This window comes from Momordica charantia (genome assembly GCF_013281855.1).
Source record: "Momordica charantia cultivar OHB3-1 chromosome 2 unlocalized genomic scaffold, Mcharantia_2.0 BLBB01000002.1, whole genome shotgun sequence".
NCBI lineage: Eukaryota > Viridiplantae > Streptophyta > Magnoliopsida > Cucurbitales > Cucurbitaceae > Momordica > Momordica charantia.
This window is the reverse complement of record NW_028275160.1, coordinates 6,776,607-6,803,164: the sequence shown is the minus strand read 5'-3', so window position 1 is coordinate 6,803,164 and position 26,558 is coordinate 6,776,607. Positions and strand designations below refer to the sequence as shown.

The 26,558-nt window shown below is 33.1% G+C and overlaps 3 protein-coding genes across 3 annotated transcripts; 2 read left to right on the top strand and 1 right to left on the bottom strand.

Moving 5' to 3' along the window:
• The first annotated feature begins 11,383 nt into the window (after nt 1-11,383).
• On the top strand, nt 11,384-15,095 carry LOC111015513 (Cyclophilin-like peptidyl-prolyl cis-trans isomerase family protein). Its single transcript, XM_022290566.2, has 7 exons — nt 11,384-11,751; nt 13,025-13,103; nt 13,320-13,367; nt 14,013-14,036; nt 14,113-14,295; nt 14,411-14,486; nt 14,708-15,095. Exons 1-7 carry the CDS (start codon nt 11,653-11,655, stop codon nt 14,868-14,870), a joined length of 672 nt encoding a protein of 223 aa, XP_022146258.1. The 5' UTR covers nt 11,384-11,652; the 3' UTR covers nt 14,871-15,095.
• Nucleotides 15,096-15,213: 118 nt separating this feature from the next.
• On the bottom strand, nt 15,214-16,346 carry LOC111015512 (Rhodanese/Cell cycle control phosphatase superfamily protein). The gene is made up of 6 exons (XM_022290565.2): nt 16,212-16,346; nt 16,053-16,130; nt 15,879-15,952; nt 15,745-15,815; nt 15,592-15,645; nt 15,214-15,499 (listed from the first exon to the last, which is right to left on the bottom strand). The coding sequence occupies exons 1-6, from the start codon at nt 16,226-16,228 to the stop codon at nt 15,386-15,388; spliced, it is 408 nt and encodes a 135-aa protein (XP_022146257.1). The 5' UTR covers nt 16,229-16,346; the 3' UTR covers nt 15,214-15,385.
• A 1,342-nt stretch (nt 16,347-17,688) lies between these two features.
• LOC111015476 (Plasma-membrane choline transporter family protein) lies at nt 17,689-23,439 on the top strand. Its single transcript, XM_022290510.2, has 3 exons — nt 17,689-19,081; nt 22,437-22,782; nt 22,959-23,439. The coding sequence occupies exons 1-3, from the start codon at nt 18,027-18,029 to the stop codon at nt 23,202-23,204; spliced, it is 1,647 nt and encodes a 548-aa protein (XP_022146202.1). The 5' UTR covers nt 17,689-18,026; the 3' UTR covers nt 23,205-23,439.
• The last annotated feature ends 3,119 nt before the right edge of the window (nt 23,440-26,558 follow it).

Sequence of the window (26,558 nt, the reverse complement as noted above, 5' to 3'; positions counted from 1 at the left end):
ACGTCGCAATTCACGCTAATAATGCCTTTTTGTCGCTGTGAAAGTTAAAAAATTATGAATTTGAATCAATCTGATGTTTTATTACAATAATATAAATTATTAAATTGAAATTTCAATTGCTGCTTGTCCTTTTTGCTTTTTGCTTTTTGCTTTTTTTTTTTGTGCTATCTTTCTCAAAGACCGCATACATCATACAGGGTTCACCTTAAGTATGACATCTCGGATCCAACCCAGATGGTCCCCTCCCATTTCAATTAATAATCCCAATTACATGTTTTTGCCTTGAGTAAATATTGTTTTTATTGACTTTTCATTTTCATCACTATACTTTTAAAATTTGTAAATAGGTATTACTTGATCGCTTTTTAAACTTAAAATAACTAAAAACTTGCATTTTAAAAGTACGGATAGTAAAAGGAACAAAATTTGGAAATATTAAGACCAAAATGAACCAAAACCGAAATTACATGGAACGAAATAGTGTTTAAATTTAAATTAAATGACAAGTTTAATCTATTAATTTTTCAGTCGTCTATTTAGTCTTTATAGTCTAAAATATTTTTAATAGGTCTCCACGTTAATTGTATTATTCTATAATTACGTGGCATACTAGTTTCAAATATGTTTGTGGGTTTAGAGGTTGTTGGGGTTGAATCATCAAATGCCACCTATTGACATTAGAATACGTAAGAAGTTATTGTTCACTCATATGAAGAGAATAACGTAACTAGGCACAACATCTGTCACTCTAACAATTCCCGATAATTTGGCATGTGATGTCAAGCCGACTCAAATCTTACCTCACGGCCGACCATCTCTGTGGACGAGTTGATTTCCAAGAACATTTGTAGGTGCAAACTTCTAATAGAATCTTAGACAACGATCCATAATTCTTGTAGCTATCAAAAAATCATCGTAGCATTGTTGGAGATCCTGTCGGAAGCTAAACCATTCTCTCTCGATCAGGCAATTACTAACTTAAGTGTCAAATCTGTTTCTCTCCTTTATGGGTCCCTCCGTTCGTCCATACCATCAATTCAAGCTTCACTACAGACCTTATCAATCTTTTGATCAAAATAGGAATAATCCTTAAACCCAACGATCACAGAATTTTTAACCAGGAACCATATAGACACATTCTTTAAAATTTAAAAATCTATTTGAAATTTTATATATTTAGGGATGGAATTGAAACAAGAGGAAGATTGAAATTCATAGGAATTGGCCGTGTTTGAACTCCAATGTCAAAGTTTGTTAAAGAGGGTTTTATGACCAAATTTGGATCCGCAGCATTAATTAATTACGAAACAAAATAGTATAGGCAAGATGCATGAGGTTAGTTTAGACCTTTTAAGTTTAGATTAAAAAACCTTAACTTTGAAATTTTTGAAAGAACCCTTTTCATAAACATAAATGTATATGCTAATATTTTTGTATTGCACGCCGTTTGTTTTTCCGCCAAAGGAAAAAACGGATGCGTTCAGTTAAATTTCTATTGAATTTTTAGAACATTTTCTAATTTTGCATAAAAAACTAAAAAAGGGAAAAAAAAAGAATAATCTGATATATTAGAAGGAAAGAGCGTAAAGATAATAATAAAGCAAGAGAATGATAGACTTAAATGGAGTGGAGGTTGACAAAACGTTACTCACAAGTCTTAAACGTTGGGTTGCTCAAGCAAACTTTATTTTTAAATTTCAACTTTCATTTTTCTAAAAATAAATAAATGAAGCAAATTGTGTTGTTGTGGGGCCCGCCGAAAGGGGAAGTTGATATTTGGAGATCTAAGTTGCAGAGTTTTGCAGGCAACACAAAACCACGTCGTTTCAATTTTTATTTTAATTTCGAGAGAGTTATCAAATTAATATATTATTATTATATATCATGCATGTATAAAGTAAAAATAGCATATTTTTAGATTTTTCGCAAAGGACATATCTTTAGATTTATAAAAACAAAATGATAAGTCGCTATATTTTACAGTAAGCCATGTTTAGAAATTTACTTAATTCTACCATTTCTATAAAAGTACTAACATATCTAGAAATATATTATTTTGATATATCGTTGAGTAAAATTTTTATTTATTTTTCAAGAAAAAATTGTCTCCAAATTATAAAGTTGCTATAATCACACTTTTTACTCCTCTAAAAGTACAAAACTGTTGCAATAAAATATCACTGTTATAGCTCTATTAAAAGTTAGGTTTAAGTGCCAAATTTCATCAATTTAAAGATCTAATATAACATTCCTATAATTAAGGAGTGATTATATTTAGAGTCTATAAGATATTATTTTATTATATAGATTGTACAAATAATAATTGATAGCCCTGGACAAATTCAGATGACCCGTGTGCCATTTTCAGAGTCTTGTTTTGAATCATTTTGGCAGTTTCCCCAATTATTTATCTATATATTTTTTATTATATAAATTTCAAGAATTCCTTAGGAACTATAAAAAATAAAATAAAAACAATACTCTTTTTCTGAATTGCAGCAGGATTTTAGCCCCACCGTACCTTAAGGGGCAAAATAGTATTTTCGGCTATATCAACTTTCCTCTGAGGCCTTAAAATGATTCCCATGGCATTAATAGCATGAATCAAAAGGTCACAATGTTTTATTTTCCTTCCCGAAAATAAATTTATAAAAACAGCTTAGCTTCATTAAAATCTTTATCAAACCTTAGAAACTTTATAATATTTTCCTCTTTCTTTCCATATTTTATCTCAACACTTTATATTGTATACTTCAATTGATTCATGGTTGCATTTATCATGTGCATAATAATTTATCCTTTCTTCTCAAATTCAAAAGTTTAATGGGTTTTTTGGCATTTTAGTCAAATATTAGGTAAAAGCAAAAAATAAAAAATAAGCAAGTTGATTGAGAATGAGAATGTTGATTACCCTTCCAAAGTAGAGATATTTAGGAATGAGATTAAGATAATAAAGAGTGGGACTCCAAAATCTTTCTTATTCCACGCGTGTTCAAATTAATAAAATATCTCTCTCTCAAAACTTTATTTTCTTTGCTTTTTTATGCCCTTTTCATTATTACAAAGAAACAAAATAAAATAAAATTGGACTCTTGACTATTTAACCAATTTCCTCTTTACTCTCAATCAATCTAATCAAAACCATAAATTTCAGGGCCCTCTTATTTATTATTTATACATGGTTTATTAGTTGTTTCTTTTTTTTTTTCCCTAATCTAGCTAGTTCACTTTTGTTTGTGATATCCACGAGTTATCTTACGCGTACATTAACTAATTTTCAGGACAATCGTCTCACACTACAATATTTGGTATTGGAAAACATATAGTAATTACTAATTTTTAAGGTAGGTGGTCATTATTGGTTTGAACTCATTCTCTCTTAATTAACTCTAATGAGCTCACTTTCATAATTGTTGTTTTTAAATTACTGCTAAATTTCAAAAAAAAAAAAAAAAAAAACTTATCTTTGTTTGTTACTAAAAATTTGTAAAGATTTCAAAGATATCATACATATAGGGTATGGTTGTTCAATGAAAATTTATACTTTCAATTAATTAAGTTATTAATGACATTAATGTGGTCGAGACTATATCATAAGAAAGAGTGATAAATGTAGAAAGGGAGAGAGAGAAAAAAAAGAGCGAACATAAAAAGGAGGAGCAAATTATAGTAATTTTTATTTACTCTTATTCCTTTTGTAAATGTTTTTTAATTGATGACATCTCTTGAATATAAAACAGAACACGTAGCTCCATAGCGGAACTAGTGATTGGCTCCAGGTTTCTTTCCTATCGGACCAGACTTCCATAGGTCCTTGGTTATCCCTCCTAATGAGAATTGAGTCCCTTGCACGGGCTGGCGTCGAATTATTTTTCCGCATGATCTTCCCTACAATATCATCACCACAGTAGAGTATGAACCATATTATCATATTTGGGACTCTTCTTATCTTCAACGGATATATCTCATCACGAACTTGAGAGTATAGTTCAACTGATTAAGTTATATATATCTTTCGACAAAAAGTTTGAATCTTAAACATTGTTTTTTCCTTATGATCCTTGCCAGCCTTCTTCGGGTAGGGTCTTTTGCTTTCCTTATTTTCTTCACACCCCTCTCCAACAATATCAATTATTTTTACTTTTTGACCTCTCAAACTTTTCTCTCGTGTTTATTAAGGAAAGTCTCGGATGATATTTATTATACTTGCAGCCTACTTTGAACAAACATTCTCTCCATGTCCTTTCTTGTGTTTCTTTCTTGCTTCGTTTTTTGTTCTTCTCATGCACCTTTAACATCATTTGTCATGACGATAAAGTTTAATGGTTAAAAGACAAAATAAATAAAAGAGTAAAAATGAAAGGGATGGGAGGGGTGGCCGCATTGTGTCGTAGTAAATAATCTAAATACACGATCATGAGATGAAGTACAAATGTATGGTTAAGAAAAAATAGTTTTGTATCTCAAACTTGAACATCATTCAATTAGCTAAACTATATAGGATCTTCAACTAAAAAATTAGAAGTTCGAATCTCGAGTTTGATAAGAAATATTTTCGTACGAATGCGTAGAGTCCACCCATAATTGAACACGTGCTACCTTTTTTTTTCACCAATATTTCCAGCCTGTATTTGTCCTCTACTAACCCATCAAAGTTTGTCCTTTCCGGATTCCATAATCCATCACAGACAAACACAATTCATTACATTTTTTTCCTTTTTCATTTTCATGATCTCATCTCAATTAATTTCTTTCTTGTAATTTTGTGACACAAGAAAATTATATTTTATGGACATATTTTTTCATAAAGATTTCAAATTAGAATGACAGGTGAAATGTGATAATTAATAATGATGAAAAGAGCGAAAAGTAAACTAAGTATGTTTCATCGTGTTGTATCTTGTTTTCAATTTTTCTTCACACCACTTGTTGAATGACATGGTACGCAATTTTCTTGAGGAGGGAGTAGACTCAATTATTCCCTCTTTGAACGGTTGTATGTTCTCTCTTTATACATTACTGCATATAATCACGTCAATTTAAATTAGTGCACAACATTGATTATTGTTAGTTAACTGTAACCTAATGTTGATTTCTAAAAATACATAATCATTTATTACTAGTTTGACATCCATGCATGAGTCGATTTCCAATAATTCAATTCAATTAATATGAATTTATCATTATCATTTCCGATTTAATTTATTTTGTGTCTTCTTTCATCTTTTTTAGCCAAAAGAAAAAGGAAGAAAAAAACCACCCTTTCAAACTAGATATTAAATAGCCTATTAAAGTCAAATATTACTTGATTTTATTTGGGCAGGCCATTCAGTTAGATTAAGAGGACATCTAAATTTTAATTTTATTGTTATAAATTTCATATTATATATTTAAATGTGAGATTAAAATTCTCAATTAAGTATAAATTCAACTCATCAAACCATCTAATATTTATAGTATACACAATTAGTTGCGCTAGTTATTTGTTTTAAGATTTTGTGAAAAAATATGGTTAAATTAAATAATGGTAATCTTTTAAGGATTTGTTTATCCGTTTTTATATTGAAGGAAAAAGAGGAGAGATTCAATGTTTTTTTTTTTAAATAAAAACCAATTCTTTAAAGTTTTGGGTTACTAATTTTCATGAAATTATTGGGGAGTGAAATATATATATATATATATATTTTTACTTAGGGAGTAAAATATAATTGTAGGGTGAAATACAATTAAAGATAATATTATGTTCACTATTTTAAACATTACAATTACAAAAGAGAAAAGAATGAAAAAAAACATTCTCCCACTCAAAAGTCTCATCTCTTTGACAGCTGAAAAATCTAGGTAAACCAACAATCATTCTAATTGAACCGGGTCAAAATTTTCGCCTGCAAAAATTAAACATTTCTTTTTTTGTTTCCCTTATAGTTTCTATTATTTTAAATTTTTTAGTTTTTAAGGGAAATGCAAGGAAGAAAAGCACACACAAAGTCCATTTTGATTAAGTTTCTAAAAAAAAAAAAAAGATAAAATTTACCTTAGTTCACCCGCTTAAGTTTTTTAATTTATTGTTAACTTAACATAATATTAAAGGTAGGAGATCTATTTTCAAATTCTTTTATCTTGTTACAATTTTTGATTACTACTCGTTGAGCTTTATTGTAGATTTATTCCAAATCTACAGAGTGTAAGTTTATCCCAACCCATCGTTTTGAGCTTCTCCCACCCATTAAAGCTATTTCATGGGTTACAACTTAAAATTAGAGTGGTCAGGATATTATTTCCGACTGAAGGTTGAAGGTTCTCAAACTCCTAATTAATTTGAACTAATTAAAAAAGTTTTTCTAAGATTACTTCTTTTATTTTTTTTAAGATATATGGAGGGGGTGGAGAGGATTAGAAATATAGATAGAAGCGAGGAGACTATGAAATAGAGAGAAAGTGAAATGACCATTTAAACCAAAATTTAGTTTGGATGAATTTGACCAACTTAAATTTATCTGTATCTTGTACCAAAAGGTCACAAGTTTAAATCTCCATTTCATCTCACAAGTCGAAGATAAGAAGAAAAAAAAAAAGACTTAGATAAATTTGGTTTGATTTTACACAATTCCACAACAGGGGAGCAACTAAGAAAGGAGGGTGGAGCTGGGAGAAGACTATTAGAGATAGAGAGAATGATGTGGTACTTTGTTGTACATGGTGATCAAATACACATTAGAGGAAAAAAAAGATCCTTACCTATAAATTTAAACTATCTTTATATGATAAAGAGATTACCATATATAGAAGATGAGGAAAAATAATGATCCTTAAAAAGAAGGAAAATGAGAGTGAGTGAAAGTGAATTGCCATCAAAACTGACATAATTGACAAAGACGATTAAGATATTTTTAAAGTAGATAAACAAACTAAAACGTAATTTTCAAATAAGACTGAATCTGAAATTGTAATCTAAAATAAAGTTGGGGAATATTTTTCAGTTTGCCAAATTAAACAAGAAAGAAGTACCTTGGCTTGGCCCCGATTGCTGCATACATACATTTCTTTGAGCATAATCGTGGGCGTTACTCACGATTTAGAGGAGAGGAGAGAGAATGAGGCAAAGATAGGAGAAAGCAAAGACAGGCTGTAAAGATGATGTAGATAAGAGAATAGGTGACCGTACGTACCACGTGTCCATATTGATAAGCAAATTAAAGAGGCATTTTTTTAGAATATAATAAATTCAAACCATAAACAAAATATCTACTCCATCTGCCTCTTATCATTTATCAAACTTGGCCCCATATCTCACACTCACATGCACATCTTACCCCACTAGTTTTAAATCCCAACACCTAATTCCCAACATTGCCCCTAAACTTTGGACAAAATTTCTAATACCACCCCTCTACTTTACCATTTCACATATTAACAATCAAATTCATCACTGCTTTGAAAAATTAGAGACCATTAATTTATTATAGGTTATGAATCACACGTTTGAGAAGTTGAAAGACCTAATAAAGGTTTACCAATGTATTTTGAGATGAAACCCATGAATATTAATATGGTATCAGGATCCAAAACATTCAAACGAGCATCCAATCCAAAAATGAGATCCGGTCAAGATCGATGAGCCAAAAGAACCATGTTTTGAGGGAACATGTTAAAGGATCTAATAAGGAGTTATAATAAATATGTACCACTTCTCTCATCGTCATTTGGTTTTGAGATGGAACTCATGAATATTAATATTATTTAGAATTGAAAGCAGACAAATTTAAAAGAAAAAAAGAAAAAAAGAAGTAGTTGTATCATGTATGATTGAATTTTGAATAAAGGATGAATTAGTGTTAAATTGTAAGGGTAGCACACACTTAATGATTGATAATTAGAATAAGAATAAGAATTAAAGAGAGAGCACGGCTCATTTTCTGTTTGGACGGCGTAGATGAAAAGCGTGGGATGTAAGAGTACGGCCGCCCAAGTTGCCAACTACCCATCTTTCCCTCTCAATCATTATTTCTCCCCTTCCACTTTTCCTAATATTATAATTTACTTTATGCTAACTTATATTATACATTCTTTTTAATATTCATAAAAATTAAATTAATTATTAAGATGTTACAACCTACAAAATAATTTTAAAAATAATTCAAAATTTATTTTTCTTTGTCGTCTCTTAGTGTCACTTTAATAGGAGTTTTTTACAAATTTATATATCGAGTGCCTCCTGTAGTTTTTTCTTTTTCTTTTTTTTCTTAAATATGAAGGATGTTTTTTCTTTTTTAAATATGTATAGACGAACCAAACCCGACAAAAGTCACTTATTTAAGGGAGGATTTTTAAGAAATCCTTCCCCAAGTCCGGAAACCACATACAACACAAATGCACACTCTTTTTATTCGTGAAAAAAAAAAATTGCGTTTCTTACCTTTACCAGGTGTCATCCATGCATGCACATATGTATATTTAAAAAGATAATAAATAAACAACATGTTGTCTTTGGAGAGACGACTTGCTTCCTATTTACAAGAATGAAAATAATGAAAAAACGAGATTGAAGTAGTGTATCTCTGCATTATATTTAAAATTTAGTTTGTAGTTAATATTATAATAATTAGTTTTATTTTAAGAACATTAAAAAAAAATCCCTTGTCTATGCGTCTCCAATTAATGTATAACATAATTGTTAGTCTTTTAAAATTCATTACAACCTCCTTTGTGTTGGACATTTGTGTGTGGATAACCTTCAAATTTGTGACTTTCTTTACGAAGATGTTCGTGTAAACACTCTCTTCCTCCCAAGAAAAATAAATAAATAAATATATATATATATATATAAAATAGTAATTATTATTATTATTATTATAAATAATAATGATAATAAAACTTTAACATGTTCTAGATTCTCAAATTTATTCTTCTAACTTATTATCAAAATTAAAACAACTCTATTTAGAAGATAAAGGATATAATAAAGATTTATAACATACAACTATTCAACTACTCATCTTATTACTAATTGATGAGATTGAACGTCTCTATATTTAGAGTCTGATGAAGTTTGCAAACTTTTAGAACAATAATGTTGATATTGCGTATCTAGCATGTGTACAAATGTTGCTTGATATTTTGTTTCATGTCGTGATACAATGCTTCTCTTAATTATATTTTATTATTATTAGTTTTTAAGTTCAAAGAAAGGGAGGAGTTTTAACATCGAACTATTTACACTATGCTTTAAAATTAACTTTATGATTTTGTGAATTGAGTTGAGTTAGATAAAGAGATGATTTATATCAAATTCAACCATTTTAATTTGAGAGATTTAAATTCATCTGACCTAAAAGATCTTAGTATTTTTAATTCAATAGTAAATTTAACACAATTCAATAAGAGAAATTAAATCCAATAAAAAGCAGAGAAGTAATGTATCAGGTATATCAATATCCATATTAGGTATATCGTTGACACATCAACTCTCATAATCAGATATATCAATGGTATATCAAATTTATATATATATATCATTGATATATTAGTTATGCTATTATTATTATTATAATAATTTTTTTTTGTACATTTACAAGCGCTCCTAATCTTTAATAGGCCAAATTACCAAAAAAAAAAAAAAACCTAAACTTTGTCATTTGTTTAAAAAGTGTTCTTATTATTTCAAAAGTTTCAATAATATCGTTGACATTTTATAAACGTTTCAAAGATAGCTTTTGAGCAAACCTCCATTAATATTTCAAAGAAAAGTCGACGTGGATAGAATTTGGAAGACATGGAAATTTATGTGAAAGTTTGTTTGGATTAAATATGACAATTAATATATAAAAAGTTATTGTTTTAAAAATTATCACGTCGTTTCAAATTCTACTCTGTCAAATTTGTATTCTTGGATCAAATTGTATCTTTTAAAATGTTTTTTTTGAAAAAGATAATAGTATTTTTAAATAAATAACAAAGTTTTAAAAATAAATAAATAAATTACAAAGTTCAGGGGTTATATATATATATATATTTTTTAATTTAGCATACTGTATAGGTATACGTTCAACAAAGTAATAAGACGCCCACGGCACGTGGTATTCAAAAAAAGAAAAAAGAGGACAGCACGTGCTCCACCAAAAAGATCACGTATTTCTAAATAAAAAGTAGTCACGTGTCAAAAGTAAAAAGACCCAATTGCTTAGTAAGTTGGTAGATTTTGGTGTTTCAATTCGTGGGCTTTCAACCCCTTTGACAAGCCCAATCTCAAATCCAAATCTGATCCAACCCAATACAAGAAAAAAACAAAAAATTGACATTTAAAAGGAACAATTTTAATTTAGCTGACTTGATCTTATTCGGAACTCAATTAAATCTCCCACTTTTATTTGGTAACAATTATATCAGGAAGTTACCAATATGAGTCTAGCTCAGCATCAAGTCATCTTACTCAAGTCGGAGATTTGATATCCTATCCCCACATTTTTTATAATAACTAAAAAAATCATCATATTTGGAAGTTTATGCATAATTGTTCAAGTTTACATTATTAACCAATCTTTTCCCATAATTCAAATGAAACTTGCACTGATGTTGTGCTCGATCGCATATATTCCGAACATTAAGTCAGTATTTAGTTCAAATTAGTGTCAGGTTGAACTTAAGTTAAATGGAACAAATCAACCGTAGGTCTTGAATTCCACTTAACTTCTAAATACTCAGTATTATTACTAGATAATTGACTTAACTTTACAAAATTGTACGTTGGTGCAGGAGGCCAAGCCCCATGGTTGGCATTTGAATATTCCCTCATGTGATTTTTTTTTGTTTAAAATGTCTACTTATTATATATTATATGTTTCAACTTATTATTTATATATATAATTAAAAACATCTATAATTTTCTTTAAAAAGATATAAATATGTTAATTTTTATAAAGGAAAACTAAATACTTCCTCAATATATACGTTAAACCACCACATATACTACGTAGTATGTTTATAGTATGTTTGAGAGTGGGACTCTCAACTCTCAAATTTTAACTTTTATTCCTTTCCTTCAATGTCGAATGTAGTGGATTCACACTAATCAGGAGCTTTTCAGGTCGGAATCGAAGCGGATTAAGTTTAACTTTAAAATGCATTAGCCTCGTCCTTGGAATGGACCTCGAACACACGTGTCCACGTGTTTTTCGTATTTTACCTGAAAAAAATCTTAAGAATATCTAATAGTGAAATTTCTTAAATTGAATTGGGTAAGAAATGTTATCATACATTGGGCTCACAAATTGCTTATACCTGCAAAATTGAAATGATCATGATAATACTGTAGGAAGCCTAATATTATACTAGTGGCTTGGTGCAGTGTTAAATGGTAATTTACGAAGGGGGAGAAATTAAATTAAAATTAAATTAAATTAAGGGGAGTCACCGAGTCGAGTCGACTTCGAGTTCTATCTTTGTCGCCCGCAGAGCCGCGAATTGGATCGAATTGCTGCCAAGTTCCCGCTCCAACGGTGACTGACATATTGATTATTGAGTGCATTTGGTACTTTTCTCGATCAATTAACTTGCTAGTGGGCGAATCGAGATCCCCAAATGGAGTTCTCAGTATGCGGAAAATTGTTGCTGATCCACTGAAGCTTCAACTTTGAAGAGAGAGCCACGACAAAGATGCCTCGAGGATTCTCTGTGTTGTTTCAGCCACGATGCCTCCTCCTTTTCATCGTCTTCCTTGTTTTCCTCGTTTTCGCGCTGTTTACTCCCAAACAGGTATGTTTTAGCTCCTTTTCAGAAATTCTATTGCTCCCCCTATTTCGGATCCGATTGCGAATCCGTGGAAGTAACAGATATTTGGCTGTAGTCGTATCCAATATGTAATTTGAGCTCATGGGTACATGTTATTATCCGCCACTATCGTGTCTTGGAGTTTGTTGCGTGTGGTAGCTAGCTTATCATTTGCTGTTCCCCCGGATTCGTTCTGAATATTGGGATTCATGTTACGGCGCTTGACTGTGCATTACTTCTACCTCCCTTGTTTATGATACATCGTGGTTGGTTTTGTCGGTGGAAGTGTAAACTATGCTTCCATTAAGCTCTTCATTGTCCAACTCTGGTTTGTTTCTGTACGATCCGTGTCAATTTTGTCCAATCATGGAACTTTACGTTGTCCAAGTCCAACAACTTGGTTTACTTCTACGTGGGCTTTTGGTAGTTTCAACTTTGTGGAAGCATAATGGCACACATTGACCTTTAGAACATGATATGGTATGGTGGTTGAGCTGTGGGGATTATCCCACTTGTTCAGGCATCCTTCTTTAGAGGACTCTTTCTAACTTCTAATGAAGGGGCTTTTTCTTCCCTTCCATTTTTCAAGAAAGGTGAGTTTTGTCCTTTGGCCCGCGGTCGTTTATCTATACTATAAATTTCAATAAATAAAAAACCAATTCATTAAATTTTTAATTTATCGAACTTTTGTGTGCGAATTGAATGGACCAAACTTGGCAGCTATGTTGCTATTGTGCGTTTAGTGCCTCTGTATGTGTCCTTTCTGGTGAATCCTGAGTTCGGGGGTTTTGTTAGTGTTGGTAAGGGGATCTTTCTTAGAGTGCTTTCTTTTATCCAAATTGGTTTTAGTTTTCCTGTCTTGAGATAACTAATTAATGAACGCATAAAGCTCTTTTCTGTTGATGTGTTTTACCTATTGTATTCATTGGATTTATGGCTTTCTGTAGGAGAGTTTGTGGAATAAAAGAATTTATCCATTCTTTGGCTTCTGTCAATGAAGTTTCCCACGAATCTCTTGTTTTGGTCACAAGATACATGGTTGTTAAAAACAGAAGAAAGATGTTTCCATGCTTCGGTTTGGTTGGATGTGCTGGCTTAAGGGTGATGGCATGCTTAAAAACTGGAATTTATGTTGTTTCTCTGCATGTTTGTCTTTTATTTGACTTATGGAGCAATCATCCCTTCACTTCAAACAACAATATGTTTAACATTACCTTGTGGTGAACTAATGTATATGTATCTGTCATGTAAATTATAGAGGGAAGAGAAACTAGAAGAAGATCCTGAAATTACCCACAGGGTATACTTGGACGTTGATATTGAAGAACAGAGATTAGGTAAAATTCTTGTGCCTATACTTTACGTTGTTACTAGGTTTAAAATGGTAAGGTTATCTCTTTTCTTGTAAGTATAACTTCTTTTGAACTTGAGCCATGACCACTCAAATCATTTGTGAAATAAAACATGTGTGCTTTAGCATATTGATGAAATTTTTTCATATTTGCTTATAAATCTCACAGGACTCTCTTTCTTTTCCTTCTCTCTTTTTGTAGGTAGAATCGTGATTGGATTATATGGCCAGGTTGTACCGAAAACTGTAGGTATGTCCTTCCATCACCATATCATTAATGGATGGAGGCTATACGCCTCCTTTATGCATCTCGAAGTAGGTTTAATTTTGTATAAGTTTGTTCATGGACACGTATGACCTGTGAACAATGTACGTGGTTTGATGTGCAAGAGTTAGGATTTTTATGCCTGCAACAAAACTGGGTTTTCTCAGTGGACTTAGATCTCCGCTTGACTTCCACCTGATGTGGAAAAGGGCAATTTAAATTCAAAGTTTTTACTTCTTAGCTTCTAAAATTACATTGGAAAAGGAGAGAGTTTCAACAAGAAGGGGGGAAATTTTCGCCATGGGCCATGCTACCAAGGAGGGATGTTTGTATTCAGTTACTTTAGGACTCAACAGTAGTCCTGGAAGTGTGAATGAAACCTATCTTGCTGCTCCTTATTTCACTTGTCGTTCTGGTTCACTCCAGTAAAAAGAAGACAATATTTTCAGTTACTTCTGATTAGTTTCTGTTTAAGAGATGGTAAAATTTGCCAACTTTTTTGCAGTGTGATTGTTCATCGTTTGTTTTCTACAATTGAATTCTGAAGTTTCCAGTTTGAACTTGCAATATGATCCTATTACATTATGATCACATTTTATTTAAAGTTGTAACTCGTGTTTTTTTGTGCAGAAAATTTTAGGGCTCTGTGCACAGGTATGAGGAATCTTGTGTACTAAATGTTTTTCCCTAATTCTTTTTCCTATATTTTCTAAACTTGCTCGAAATTCAGGGGAGAAAGGTAAAACTACTACTGGAAAAGCACTCCATTATAAGGGAACGCCCTTCCATCGCATTATTTCTGGTTTCATGATTCAAGGTGGTGATATTTTTTACGGTGACGGAAGAGGATATGAATCTATCTATGGTGGTACATTTGCTGATGAAAATTTCAGAACAAAACATTCACATGCAGGTCTTGAGCTCAGAGCTTTCAAATGGCTGTTAACTTAGTCTTAGTCTATTGACTAAAAAGTGTCATATCTTCCAGTTTATGGCAACAGTTCTTATGAATGGATGTCTTGTAACAGGTGTTGTCTCCATGGTAAACTCAGGACCGGATTCCAATGGCTCACAATTTTTCATAACCACCATTAAGTCCAGCTGGTAATGTTTTCTTCCCCCTTGCAAGGAATATTAATTGAAGGTCATTGGAAGATTATTTAATGATACTTACCTGTTGGAATTGAGTGCTGAATATAACTCTTTTACTATTTTATTGACAAGGAATGGTTTTGAAATATTAATATTATTTGAGATCACGACGCCTAGTTAATTCGACATTGGCCCTGATGATGTCAGCTGTCATATGTGTATACTCTTTCCAGGCTAGATGGTGAACATGTTGTCTTTGGCAAGGTTATCCAAGGGATGGATTATGTATATGCAATTGAAGGAGGAGCTGGAACCTATAATGGGAAACCTAGAAAGAAGGTTACCATTGCTGACAGTGGAGAGATCCCCAAGAGCAAGTGGGATGAGGAAAGATGAAAGTGTTTGTTATTAACAACAGCAAATTTTCGTTTATTAATTTTCTTGTTTCTCATTTTTTGGGTTTCAAGTTTCTTTTTGACACTCCCCTAATGTCTACTTGTATGTAAACAATATTATAGAAGTCATGATGAACCCAAAGAGAAGTTTAGTTTAGACTCTCTCAGATGTATGTAGCATTCATCAACCCAAGATTTATCAAGCTTAAGTTTTTTTTGTAGTCTACTGATGCTGTAGTTTGAATTTTCTCTGAAGCAATTGCAATACTACTTTAATCTATAAAACAAAGTGCAATGTAGAGAATTTACCCAGAAATCATCCCCTCTCTGTTGTTGTTTGAGGAATAGTATATCTGCTTTAATATCGAATATAAATCCTTGTTGTGTGCAATTTAAGAGTGACCCCAACATTTTGATGTGCTCAACTTCTGGAAATGTAGAATTTATGGTTTTTTTTACAGGCAGACAACACAAACTAAGACAAATTTGGATGTTCATCCGAAGGCCAAGGGCATTTCAACCTCGGAATTTGCAAGCTATTTTGAGCTCTTCAGGTGGCTTGTTACCAGAAAATCCACTGTCAACCCAAGCAGAGTAGCCTCCTCCCATATTTCTCACATGCTCGAAACCCTGAAATTTCCCAATAAATCTCCATGCTGATCCATTTCTTTTGCAGTTCTAGAAAACTTTGAGAAGTTAGTTCCATTAATCTCGAATCTTACTGCATTAAGAAGATCGACACAAGCACGTAGTGCTCTACCACCGCTGTTGCAGGCCTGCATAGATAGATAGATAGATTTTGCTATTTTCATTGGTTTTACTCTTGAAAACTGCATCAGAGATATAAAGATCAAAAGAATAGTGTTTCTCATTACCACAACCAGATGATCTTCCTTCTTCAATACAGATGAAACTTGGGCAAGAAAGTCTGGATTCTTTACTCGGCCTGTTTAATAGCAAAAGTCAGATTCTACCGGATCAAACCTACGAGACTAGCAACAAATTCTACCTTGTGGGGTGATGAACATGTAAGGTACGTTAAGTGCATTCTCAACATGGCTCTTGTTATACTCTTCAACTGACCTACAATACAACCAAAACCATAGCTTAAATTGTAGGCAGCTTCATTATCTTATTTTTCTCATTTTGACAAACACAATCAGAAACAAAAAGAAGCTTCAACCTGACATCTAAATAAAGATAACCTTTCTGTAACATATCTCTGGCATCTCGAACATCAATAGTCACAACATCCTCTGACCTGTACATTGAAAATGAATACACAAAGTTAATGTCAAAACTAGCAAAAATTTTAAAAGTTAACATTGTAAAAACCATTAACCTCTTTTCAACCTCCATATCTGGAAGAACAAAGAGCTCTTTGTATCAGCTTTGCCAAAAAGCTCTTCCTCCAAAGGGTTTTGTAGATGATGAAGCTTCAAAATGCAAATTAATTCCTTTTGACTTTGATCATTTCAAGTTATGCTGAAGTCATCATTATTGATTGATTATTAATTTATAAATCTTCAATATTTAATCAAATTCGCCAATGGATTCCTTTGAATAATTGGCTCTGAATCATTTTCAGGAGTGGACTTTATGTATTTTACTTTTGGTATTAATAAAAAAAAAGGGAAAATTATATCTTTGAAATAATGCTATGAACGTGTCTCAATTACTTTTGTTGATTTGTTGACTTGTGATGAAGCTCCTATCCCATCACACCCTTTTTTCTTTCATTACTTCAATTTGACCTCGAAGCCTCAACTGTATATATTATTATTTTTTTTATTTTTATTTTTTTGCAAAAGATTAAATGTCATAGTTCTAAAATTTGGATTAAATTAAATGTTTAAGTCTCATATCTAATAAATTTCTAAATGTTCTATTTTGAATCTAATAATCGTCTCAAATTTTAATTTATTGTCCAGTAGGTTCATGAACTATCAATTTTGTATCTAATAATCCTGGACCTATTTGACATTTTAAAAAAATTATGGACCTGTTATTCACAAAATTAAAAGTATAAGATTCTATTAGACAATAAATATAAAATTAAAAGTTCAATACATTTTTAGAGTTAGTAGGGGTGAGGGATTTAAACTGATGACCTCTTAGTCAGAACTAGGCGTCAATTGCTGCTGAGCTAAACTCAGATTAGCAATACAATTTTAGAGTTGAGAAACCTATACCCTGAAATTTATTAGGTATAATTATATCAACTTCTCCAACAAAATTATTAAGACAAATAAAACATAGAATAATTCTCAATTATTGTAAATTTGTCGGTATTAATAGTTTCTTCCCTTTTCCAACTTGAGCATTGCTCAATTGATCAAGTCATGTATCTTCGACTAAAATGTCATGTATTTGAATCTATTTTGTCTTTAAACGTATTTTATAAGCTGCTAACGTTAACTAATTTATTAATATCTTAATTAATTGCTCCATATTCAGACAACAACAATAAAGATTTATTAAATACAAAAATTAAAAATTTAGGAACCAACGCTTTTTAACCTGGAAAATAATAGAGAGGTAAGCGAGGTATGGTTGCTTTTAAATTTAGTAATATTAAGATTTACACGGCATAAATCTATAATATTTTTTTTTAATACGAGTGAAAATATATCCTTTGAGAGCGATTGGCAATTCTACTGAGCATTCAAGACATAAAGGCCTGTGGAGATTATTAACATGATAAACATATAATATAAATTAGAATTTATATATATATATATTATATATAATCAATGAATTGGTGGTAAAAATTAAAATTAAAAAAATTGCAGGGTACGTGTCTTGCAAGTTGCAATTGGCGGAGTCCAGTCACCAGTGGGAGCCAGCTCTTGATCCTATCTCCAATTCCATGTGCAGCTCTTCCCAGTAGAACTTCAGCGCCGCGGCGCTACTGATTCTGAAACCTCCACCTCTTGGCTCCTCTGAAAGCACTCGTGTTTCACGTTCCCTCGCGGTGCGGTGGACTTTCAAGTTTCACCTCTTACCCTCATCCTCGTCCTCTGCTGTAATTGTAATTTGTAGTTTGTGTAATTTGTAAACCCCACCACAGTCCACACTCCACAGTCCACCATGTTTTAACTTCACCCCCTTCTTCTTCTTCACCTTCTCCTTCTCTAACTTCAATTCCTCTCCTCCCATGGCTTCCTCCGAAGAACCCAACAAACCCACTGGCTTCTTCGACTCCTCTTCACCTTCCCAGCCCCTCCTCTCCAACCCCCCTCCTCCTTCTCTCTACCCATATCCCTCAATCGACGACCCGCCCCAATCCGACCCTTCTCAGTACCTCCAGATCTCCTACAACTATGCCCACCGCCCTTTCAAGGACATCCCTGTTCTTGTTCTCTTTATTCTCTTCGTTTTGTTGTCCTTTGGTTTTGGGATTTTCGCTACCTTCAATAGGAACACCGATTACCCTAACCTCTCCTCTTATTACTATGATTACCAAGCTGCCAATTGTGTTCAAGACCCACTTTCTGTTTCATCCCCCAATTGGGTTTTCCTTTACTCCTCCTCCTCTTCCTCTTCCTCTGTTTTGCAATCCTTGATTTGGACCCTTGTTGCGACTTTGATTTTGAGCTTACCCATTTGCTTTCTTTTGCTTCTCTTGCTCAAGCACTACACCAGACAGATTGTGTACACCTTACTTCCTCTCTTCGTGCTCCTTCCTATCTTCATTAATGTCTATTGGTTCGTGGCCTGCACGGTTAACCCAACTTGTAGCAACGACTTCCCGATGGTCTATAGGATTTTGGTACTCATATTCATATTCTTGGTAATTGGCGTAATCGTGTGGATATTTGTCGTTAATTGGCACCGAATTGAGCTCACGGTTAGAATAATTGGGGTTGCCTCGAACGCACTGTCGATGAATCTGGGTCTGTTTGTGGCCACACCGAGTATGACTCTGGGGCTACTGATTTATTATGTACCAATCGTTTTGTTCTTGGTGTTTGCGAGGTTGAATGGGAAAATTTTGCCCCATCACCATGGATCAAGTGGAGAGTATAGTTGTGTTTGGAAGCAAGACAAATGGGTACCTGCTTACTATGCATTGGCGATTCTTACAATGTTGTGGTCTGCTGCTGTAATGGTTGAAGGACAAGTTTTTGTGATTAGTGGTACCATATCGCAGTGGTATTTCTCGAAAGAAGAGGGCGAAACTCCAAGCCGGAGCATTAGGAACTCTTTAAGGTTAGTTTTCTGCTAAATTTTGTTCTGTTGACCCAGAGTGTAAATCATTAAATCACATGACTTTTTAGTTTCTTGATTTGCCAATGTAAGATTCGTTTTGCTATCAAATTCACAAGTCTCACTCAGGGTGTGGTCAAATTATTTGAGATTTATTGATTTTTATCATTCTCTTCCCATGCTCCACTTTCTCATTTGCAATAAGGACGGAGTTCATATTCGTATGATTTCATATGGGTTAGATAAGACTGATCGGTCTAAATTCTTTGACCTAAATTCTTTTAGTACGAACAAACGTGGGTGTGGGGTTGAACCTTCAATCTCAAGGAAGATACTTCCGTAAAACTTGGCAAATGATTTGATAAATTGGAATTGTTGTTGGTTGAGTAAGAAAGGATTCAGGCAAAGGTGGATGAGTTGAATGCAAGGTTGCATTTCAAGAATTAAACTTTCCTCCTCAATGGAGAGGCAAGTGGATAGATATTGGTCTTGACGGAAAGGGATCCCATCTCCCCCTTTCTGTTCGTGATTATTTGTGATATACTGAGTTGATGACTTGACCAAGGAGCTCTGGCTGGATGTTGGAAGGCATTTGAGTTGGTAGAGAGGAATTCACTTTGCTCGTTTCTAATTCATTAGTGACGCATTGCTTTTTCTGAGGACAATGATAAAATCAACAATCTAGTGTTGAAGATCCATGGAACTGCTCTAGGAATCAAAGTAAACCTTGTTAAGTCTTCAGTCTTGGGAATCAATCTAGATGAAGAGAGAGGGTTAATGAGACTGCTTAGTGCTAAGGGTGCACTTGTAGTTCACGGCTAAGGACCGATTTGGGAGTACCTTTAAGGTACAATCTGAAGGTTGTTGAACTTTTATAACTGTGGGAGGAAAAAGGAATATTGAGGAAGCTTGCAAAATGGAATAATTCCGACATATCTTGGGGATCTTTGGAAAAAAGAGGCTTGGGTGTAGGAGTTTCAAAAAGAGAAATGAAGCCTTGTTGCTGAAATGGGTAGGGAGGTTCCTGATGGAGCAGTGGAACTTTGGCTTAAGTTTATAGTAGCAAGGAAGTACAGATTAGGTGACTTTGGGTTTTAATCAAGAGATGAGGGCTGGGGGTATTAGGATTCCGTGGTGGAGTATTCCACTAGGGGTGCATAGATGAAGTCGAAAAGCCAACCCTAATAACCGAAAGCTCAAAAAAAGAAATGTTTCTGACTGGCCAAAACCGAATGGCGGTGGTTGGCGTCGGTTTTGTGCTAAAACGGACACTGGTTGTACACTCCTATATTCCACAACAAAAGCATTCCATCGAGATTTCTCGACTCCCAAGGTTGGTGAGCATAGTGGCATATATGTTTTGGGAAGGTAGTGGTGCTTCAATCAACTTGGGAAGTTCTTATTGCCTAGAGTTCATGGTCAGGCAGTTCCAAAAATAGATGAGTGTCCAAGCCAAAGGTGCAGGGGATTAAGAAACTGGGTCTTAGTGGATATGGTAATACTGAGGTGAAGCCTTGTTGTTTAGGATTTTGAGGAGTGTAGGAAGTAAATAAAAGAGATAATTAGTTTATAAAATTATTTTGATTTTTAATTTAGTTGCATTACGAATAAGTTAATTACTTTTATTATTGTTAGTGAAATAAGATTTATTAGTAATTCCTTTTTTTAATGAGAAAACTAGCTTTCAAGATTGCACAAGGGCAATACAAAAAAAAGAAGAAAAGAAAGCAAAGCTTGAAAGAAGGAGCTGAGAACAAAAATGGCTCCAGTTCAAATTAATGAGAGCTAGTAGATAAAAGGACAATCAACAAATTCTTAGTAAGTTAGACCGAAAGAGAAGCATTGAACCTAGTCAGGGTCCAAACCTCCTCCAAGGGACCCCCACATCACTAAAAAGTAAAAACCCTCATGTTCCTCTCAAGCCTTAGCCGTGCATTCCATAAGATCTTGAAAACGGCTGCATGCCAAAGAGCAATCCCTCTATCTCAAAATAGAGGATGGAAGAAGATCACCTCCATCAGACTCATATCAAAATCCCAAACGTTTCTAAGTCATCTTAAATTGCCTAAGCAAATTGACGGCCCCACAAAACATGCTCTAAACTTTACGGATCCTTCTTATATAATGTTGTTTCTTTAATCGAGGTATGGGATGAATTTTCCAATTTTCATGGGAGTATTTCCATCTTATTAAAGCCACTAAATTTATTTTTTTTCCTTTCTTTCTTTTTCTCCTTGTTAACCAATGCAACACTGGTTTGGGCCCTTCATCCATCAGGAACTTCACCAGTAAATTACTATTAAAGAAGGCTTGCCGGCCTGAGGAGCAAGCTTTAAAAAGGAACTTGGACTCTATCATGGAGACAATCAATACGGCTGACAAATTTCACTCAATATGTTCAAATTTCCTTTCTGGCTCGAAATAGTTTGTTTTATGGGGAAAGAAATTTCCAAGTTTCAACACTATTCATATGGTTGAAAATATTTTACTAATCTATTTTTCCTGTCCCCAACCGCCACAGTACCGTTTATTCTCTCCACTCTTTAAGCTGCTCAACTAGTCTATTACATAACTGTCAGCACTCCACTGTAAACAGCCCCTAACAGCCTCCGTCCTGCCCATTCTCCTTGTCCTCTTCCTTTGTGGATAGGTGTATAGAGAGTGGTGAGAGCTTATCACATAATGGCAAAAGAAAGGGCAATAGCCTCTGGTATCACGTATGATATAGAACAGATATGGAGCAATAGAGCTAATTTAGGAGAAAGTCATGGGAAACTGAAAGGAGAGGGAAAGAAATTTAGAATTTGGATCTAAATTTGGCTCTGATATCAAAATGATGCAGGAAAGAGGGGGATGGAAGAGTACTGAAAATATTATTAGAAGAATGGCATGATATGTCGTTATCATAGATTCAACCTTAGTCAAGGCTGAAGGTGCCAAACATTGTCGCCTTTTGGAATTTGAAACTGTCTTTTCTTTGGTTAAGATACTCATCTTTTTGTCGTCACCTTTCTCCCTAGTTTGTTGTATTAATTAACTCACTCACCTGCCTTTTCTTTTTCTAGATGAGTATGCCTCATATCAATTGGGATTTATTTCATTTTATTCCCACTGTCTTTGATTTTCTTTTCTTTTCAGTTGTCATTGTGGACTGCTCAAACTGTGAGTTTAGTATTTTTTTTTTAATGTGAGGGGGCCACTTTATTTTGTACTGAAGCATTGCATATCAGACAGGGTTTGGTTCAGGAAGGTGGTGTCAATTTTTTCCAAAAATTAATAAATGCCTCTTTATCAGATGAAATATCATGACATCATCTATGATTATTGATTCTTATGACGGTCAATCCCCATTGTGCAGGAATGCATTTGGACCCTCCGCTGGCACTGTATGTTTATCTGGATTACTAATCTTTGTGGTGCGTGTAGTTCGTGCTGTGGTCGATAGCGCAAGACAAGAAGATATTCCCGGGATGTTCAACCTTATTTTACGTTGCTGCGTAAATACATTTCTGGCAGCTGTTGATTATCTGAATAAATTTGCAATAACTTTTGCAGCAATAACTGGTGAATCTTACTGCTCATCTTCAAGAATGACATATGAACTCTTGAAACGAAATCTGCTCTCAACTGTTTTCGTGGAGACAATCTCCTCGCGTTTATTAGTTGGAATTGCCTTTGTCCTCTCAGCCATCTATGCAATTGTGGTACGTAGACAGAAAAATGGCTATATTTTTGTTTAACTAATATGCAAGTCAGAGATTTTTCTTTCTTTATGATGCAGAAAAGCTCAACTTTTTATTCTGATCAACCTTGAACTGAACATTATTTAGTTTACTTTTGCTCTTAGTTCTCATATTCCCTTCACATTGTATATTTGTAGGCCTGTGCTATCTTACAGGTTGTGGGCCATCTCGGGGTCAATACATACCTTGTGGCTGTTGCAGCATGGCTGCTCTTGATCGTGGTACTTGCATTCTTCATCCACGTACTGGATAATGTAATCGAAACCGTGTATGTGTGCTATGCTATCGACAGGGACAGAGGTGAAGTGTGTAAACAAGATGTCCATGAGGTTTATGTTCACCTACCCATTAGCAGAAATCACAGATCATCACTCCTTGTATAATAAATTAGTCCTGCAAATCACATGGTACTGTTTTGCAGATAAGACACTGGGTTTGAAAACGCGATTCTGTGTATAATGAGCTGCCACCTTGTACATTTTGAGCCTCTTTTTTCCCCTTTTAAGCTAGTTCTTTAGTGGACCAATTTATCTTATCTATTGAACTATATTCAGATCGACGCATCCTAAAGTGGTGTAAATATTAATTTTATTAGTCGAGACTTACATGATATTGCAATATGTCAGCCCAACTTCTCCATCTTTTAACAGCTCCAAGGATTTTGAGGTAATCTTTCAACATCATTCCCTGATCTTAACAACCACAACAAATTTTCTGAATAAATACGAGAAGTCAAGACAAGAAATGCTCACAACCTTCACAACGCCCAAATAAAGTACATCCATGTTGCAATATTTATAAAACAAGGGCACTGCAGTGCATTCAGTTACAAGTAATCAAACATGCTAAAATCAGCAACAATTGAGGGGAGAATAGAATAACAAGGCCTACAGCTTGAGCTGTACAGGCCGAAATTGAAGGTTTAATCATCCATCTTCATATTTGCTGTACAATTCGTGGCGTCATGTTCTTTCCTTTGCTGCTGCGATGGAATGGTTTGGATTTGGGAGTAATTCCATTAGAAAGAGGCCATGAACTAGACCCCAAGATTTGTTAATGGACACAGCTAGCAGTTAAACACCACAACCTCCTCTTTTGCCCTTCTTTTCCCATCCATCTCAACATTTTCAGCTTCATAATTTTGCCCATAACTTATGACTAAAATTTCCTCAACCATTGGCCCACGCCCTCCCCCGACATGTCTCCCCACTTTTACTGGACTCTTATGTTTGTAATCTCCCATCATTCTAATTCCTTCGAGTTTATAACTTGGATATACATTTATATTTGAAATGTGAATTTACTGATCATAAGCTTCAAAACGACTTTTCAAACTACACTACACAGACTCTTCTGTTGGTAATATCCCATCATTTTAATTCCTCCGCGTTTATAACTCGGATATACATTTAAGTTTGAAATGTGAATTTGACTTCTCAAACTACACTACTACACATACAAATCACCCTTACAACTCAATCGCGACAAGATCGTTGGAGTAAACAAAACAAAACAAACATCCCCACACAACGGAGTGATTGCTGTGATTATCTTCCCAGACAAATTCATGGAAAAGCTCAAAGCACTTTTTAGAAGCAATAAAGCATTGAAATTGGATAGATAAAAATGATGGCCAACTTGAACCTACTCCTCTTTATCTGTGATTGGTTGCATAATACATTGCCTCATTCATACCAATAACAATAAGCCTTCTTTTACCCCTTTTTAAATGGGAGTGTACAATTTTGTAGATGATTGTAAAAAATTATTTGGCCCTTTGCTTCCACGCAAAGACTTTTGTACAAAGAAAGAGATATGGGTGTGAGATCCGAGATGGGACCACTGAACCCACTGCTCCCTCTTCTTGTGTTTATTTGCAGCACATTTTGTTTTTTTCTATAGGTCCACTGCTCTGTTGTAATTTCAGTTCATGTATTTTTAAATGTTCGTTTTGATCCTTCTACCATATCCATTTTAGTCGTTTGCTTGCCAAATCTTAACATAAATTTTATACACAATGAAATTTTTTAATGGAAATGTGATGAAAAATAAGCTAGACGCTTCATCCCTGACCTCAGAAAGAATAGAATGAGTCGCCCTAGCCCTAGTCTTATTAAGAGTTTGAATTGATATGTAGTCTCGTAGAGCAAATGAATTGCATTAGGATCGAACTCATAATCTATTGGTTGGAGATATATACAATTACCGCTGAGCTATGCTCGCTTTGGCATCAAGCTGAGGGTAACATATACAATTTGGTATATCATAGGTCACAAACAATAACTAAAGTCGTTGTTTGGTATAAAGTTGATGAAGACAATAGAATGGGGATGAAGGTAAAACAACAAATTTCTTGTATTTATGAAGATGATGCTGACTTGAGTTCCATAAATATTAAAATCACCTCCTCACATCACTTCTCTTCTTACTTCCAAACAGTTTTGCCAAATAATTGGAACCAATTTCTTTTCAACTTTTTACACTAAAAATTAAGTAAAAATATGTTTCACCATTTTTATTTATTTATCTCAGTTTTTATATAGTGTATTCTTACAATATTTTTTTACTAGACCATAATTGATAGCTTTAAAACTTGTTCCCATAATATGAGACATAATTGATGAGACCATAATAGGATATTGCTATTGGATGCTACATTCTGTCTGTACCATACTCCTTTGAAGAGAGATTATCAAATTATTAACATAACATATAATCATTGAAATTAAATGTATGAGTACTGCTTTGTAGATATCACTTATTTCATCATTTATCATTTTATTTTAATCTTCAACTCCATATTTTATTTTGCTAAGAAAATCCCATATTTTATTTAAACAATCTGATTATTTATTGAATAGAATAAATAATTATTAGCTAACTTCATATTTATAAATTTATTACATCGAAAACTAATTTGTAAATATGGCAAAATTTCTCTCACATATATAAAATGTAAGGTAAAATATAGGTTAAGAAACAGTTTTTGTACTTATACTTTCCTTTGAGTAACAATTTAGTTCCTAAACTTTCAAAACTACGATTTAATTCCTAACTTTCAAAAATTATGATTTAGTCCTTGTACTTTCAAATTACTAACAATTTAGTTAGTCTGTGATAATTTTGTCTTTGAAGTTTAAAGTTGGTAACGAGTTAGAAATTTTTTGTTAAAAATTCTTATATATTAATATTAATAAACCGATGAAAGATCAAATTTATTTATAAATTACAAAAATTAAATCATAAAAATTAACGTTTAATTTTGATGAGATTTTTCGTGGTAGGAACTAAATTGTTACAAATTTTAAACTATATAGATTAGATTGTTACATATTAAAGTTCAAGGACTAAATTGTTACAAATTTTAAACTATAGTAACTAAATGGTTGAATATTAAAATTTAATGATTAAATTATTAAAAGCATATGGACTAAATTGTTATGGATGGTTACATTTATGCCATTTTTAAAAATGTTTTATTATGTAATAAATATACTATTATTTAGGTCAAATCTAATCTTATTCTTCAAGCCCACAATTCTTAATATTTAATTCAACAATTATTAAGTATAATACAATATTTGTACTGAAAAAAATAAAATATTTCCATATTTAAGCTTAGATTGTTATTATTATTATTATATTTGATGTTTAATGGTCCCACACTAGTTTTTAAGTGGGTATGGTGCTGAAATTTTTGGTTCACACATGGGTAGATGATGGAGGGACAAAAAATG

Bases quoted from the DNA above. Each gene is read 5' to 3' on its own strand.
- LOC111015513 (XM_022290566.2), top strand. From the start codon at position 11,653: ATGCCTCGAGGATTCTCTGTGTTGTTTCAGCCACGATGCCTCCTCCTT. The intron at 11,752-13,024 runs GTATGTTTTAGC...TGTAAATTATAG, and splicing joins CGCTGTTTACTCCCAAACAG to AGGGAAGAGAAACTAGAAGA. The intron at 14,487-14,707 runs GTAATGTTTTCT...TACTCTTTCCAG, and splicing joins ACCACCATTAAGTCCAGCTG to GCTAGATGGTGAACATGTTG.
- LOC111015512 (XM_022290565.2), bottom strand. The intron at 15,816-15,878 runs GTAGAATTTGTT...GCTATTAAACAG, and splicing joins CATGTTCATCACCCCACAAG to GCCGAGTAAAGAATCCAGAC. The intron at 15,646-15,744 runs GTAATGAGAAAC...CTATCTATGCAG, and splicing joins AGGAAGATCATCTGGTTGTG to GCCTGCAACAGCGGTGGTAG.
- LOC111015476 (XM_022290510.2), top strand. From the start codon at position 18,027: ATGGCTTCCTCCGAAGAACCCAACAAACCCACTGGCTTCTTCGACTCC. The intron at 19,082-22,436 runs GTTAGTTTTCTG...CCCATTGTGCAG, and splicing joins AGCATTAGGAACTCTTTAAG to GAATGCATTTGGACCCTCCG. The intron at 22,783-22,958 runs GTACGTAGACAG...GTATATTTGTAG, and splicing joins CAGCCATCTATGCAATTGTG to GCCTGTGCTATCTTACAGGT.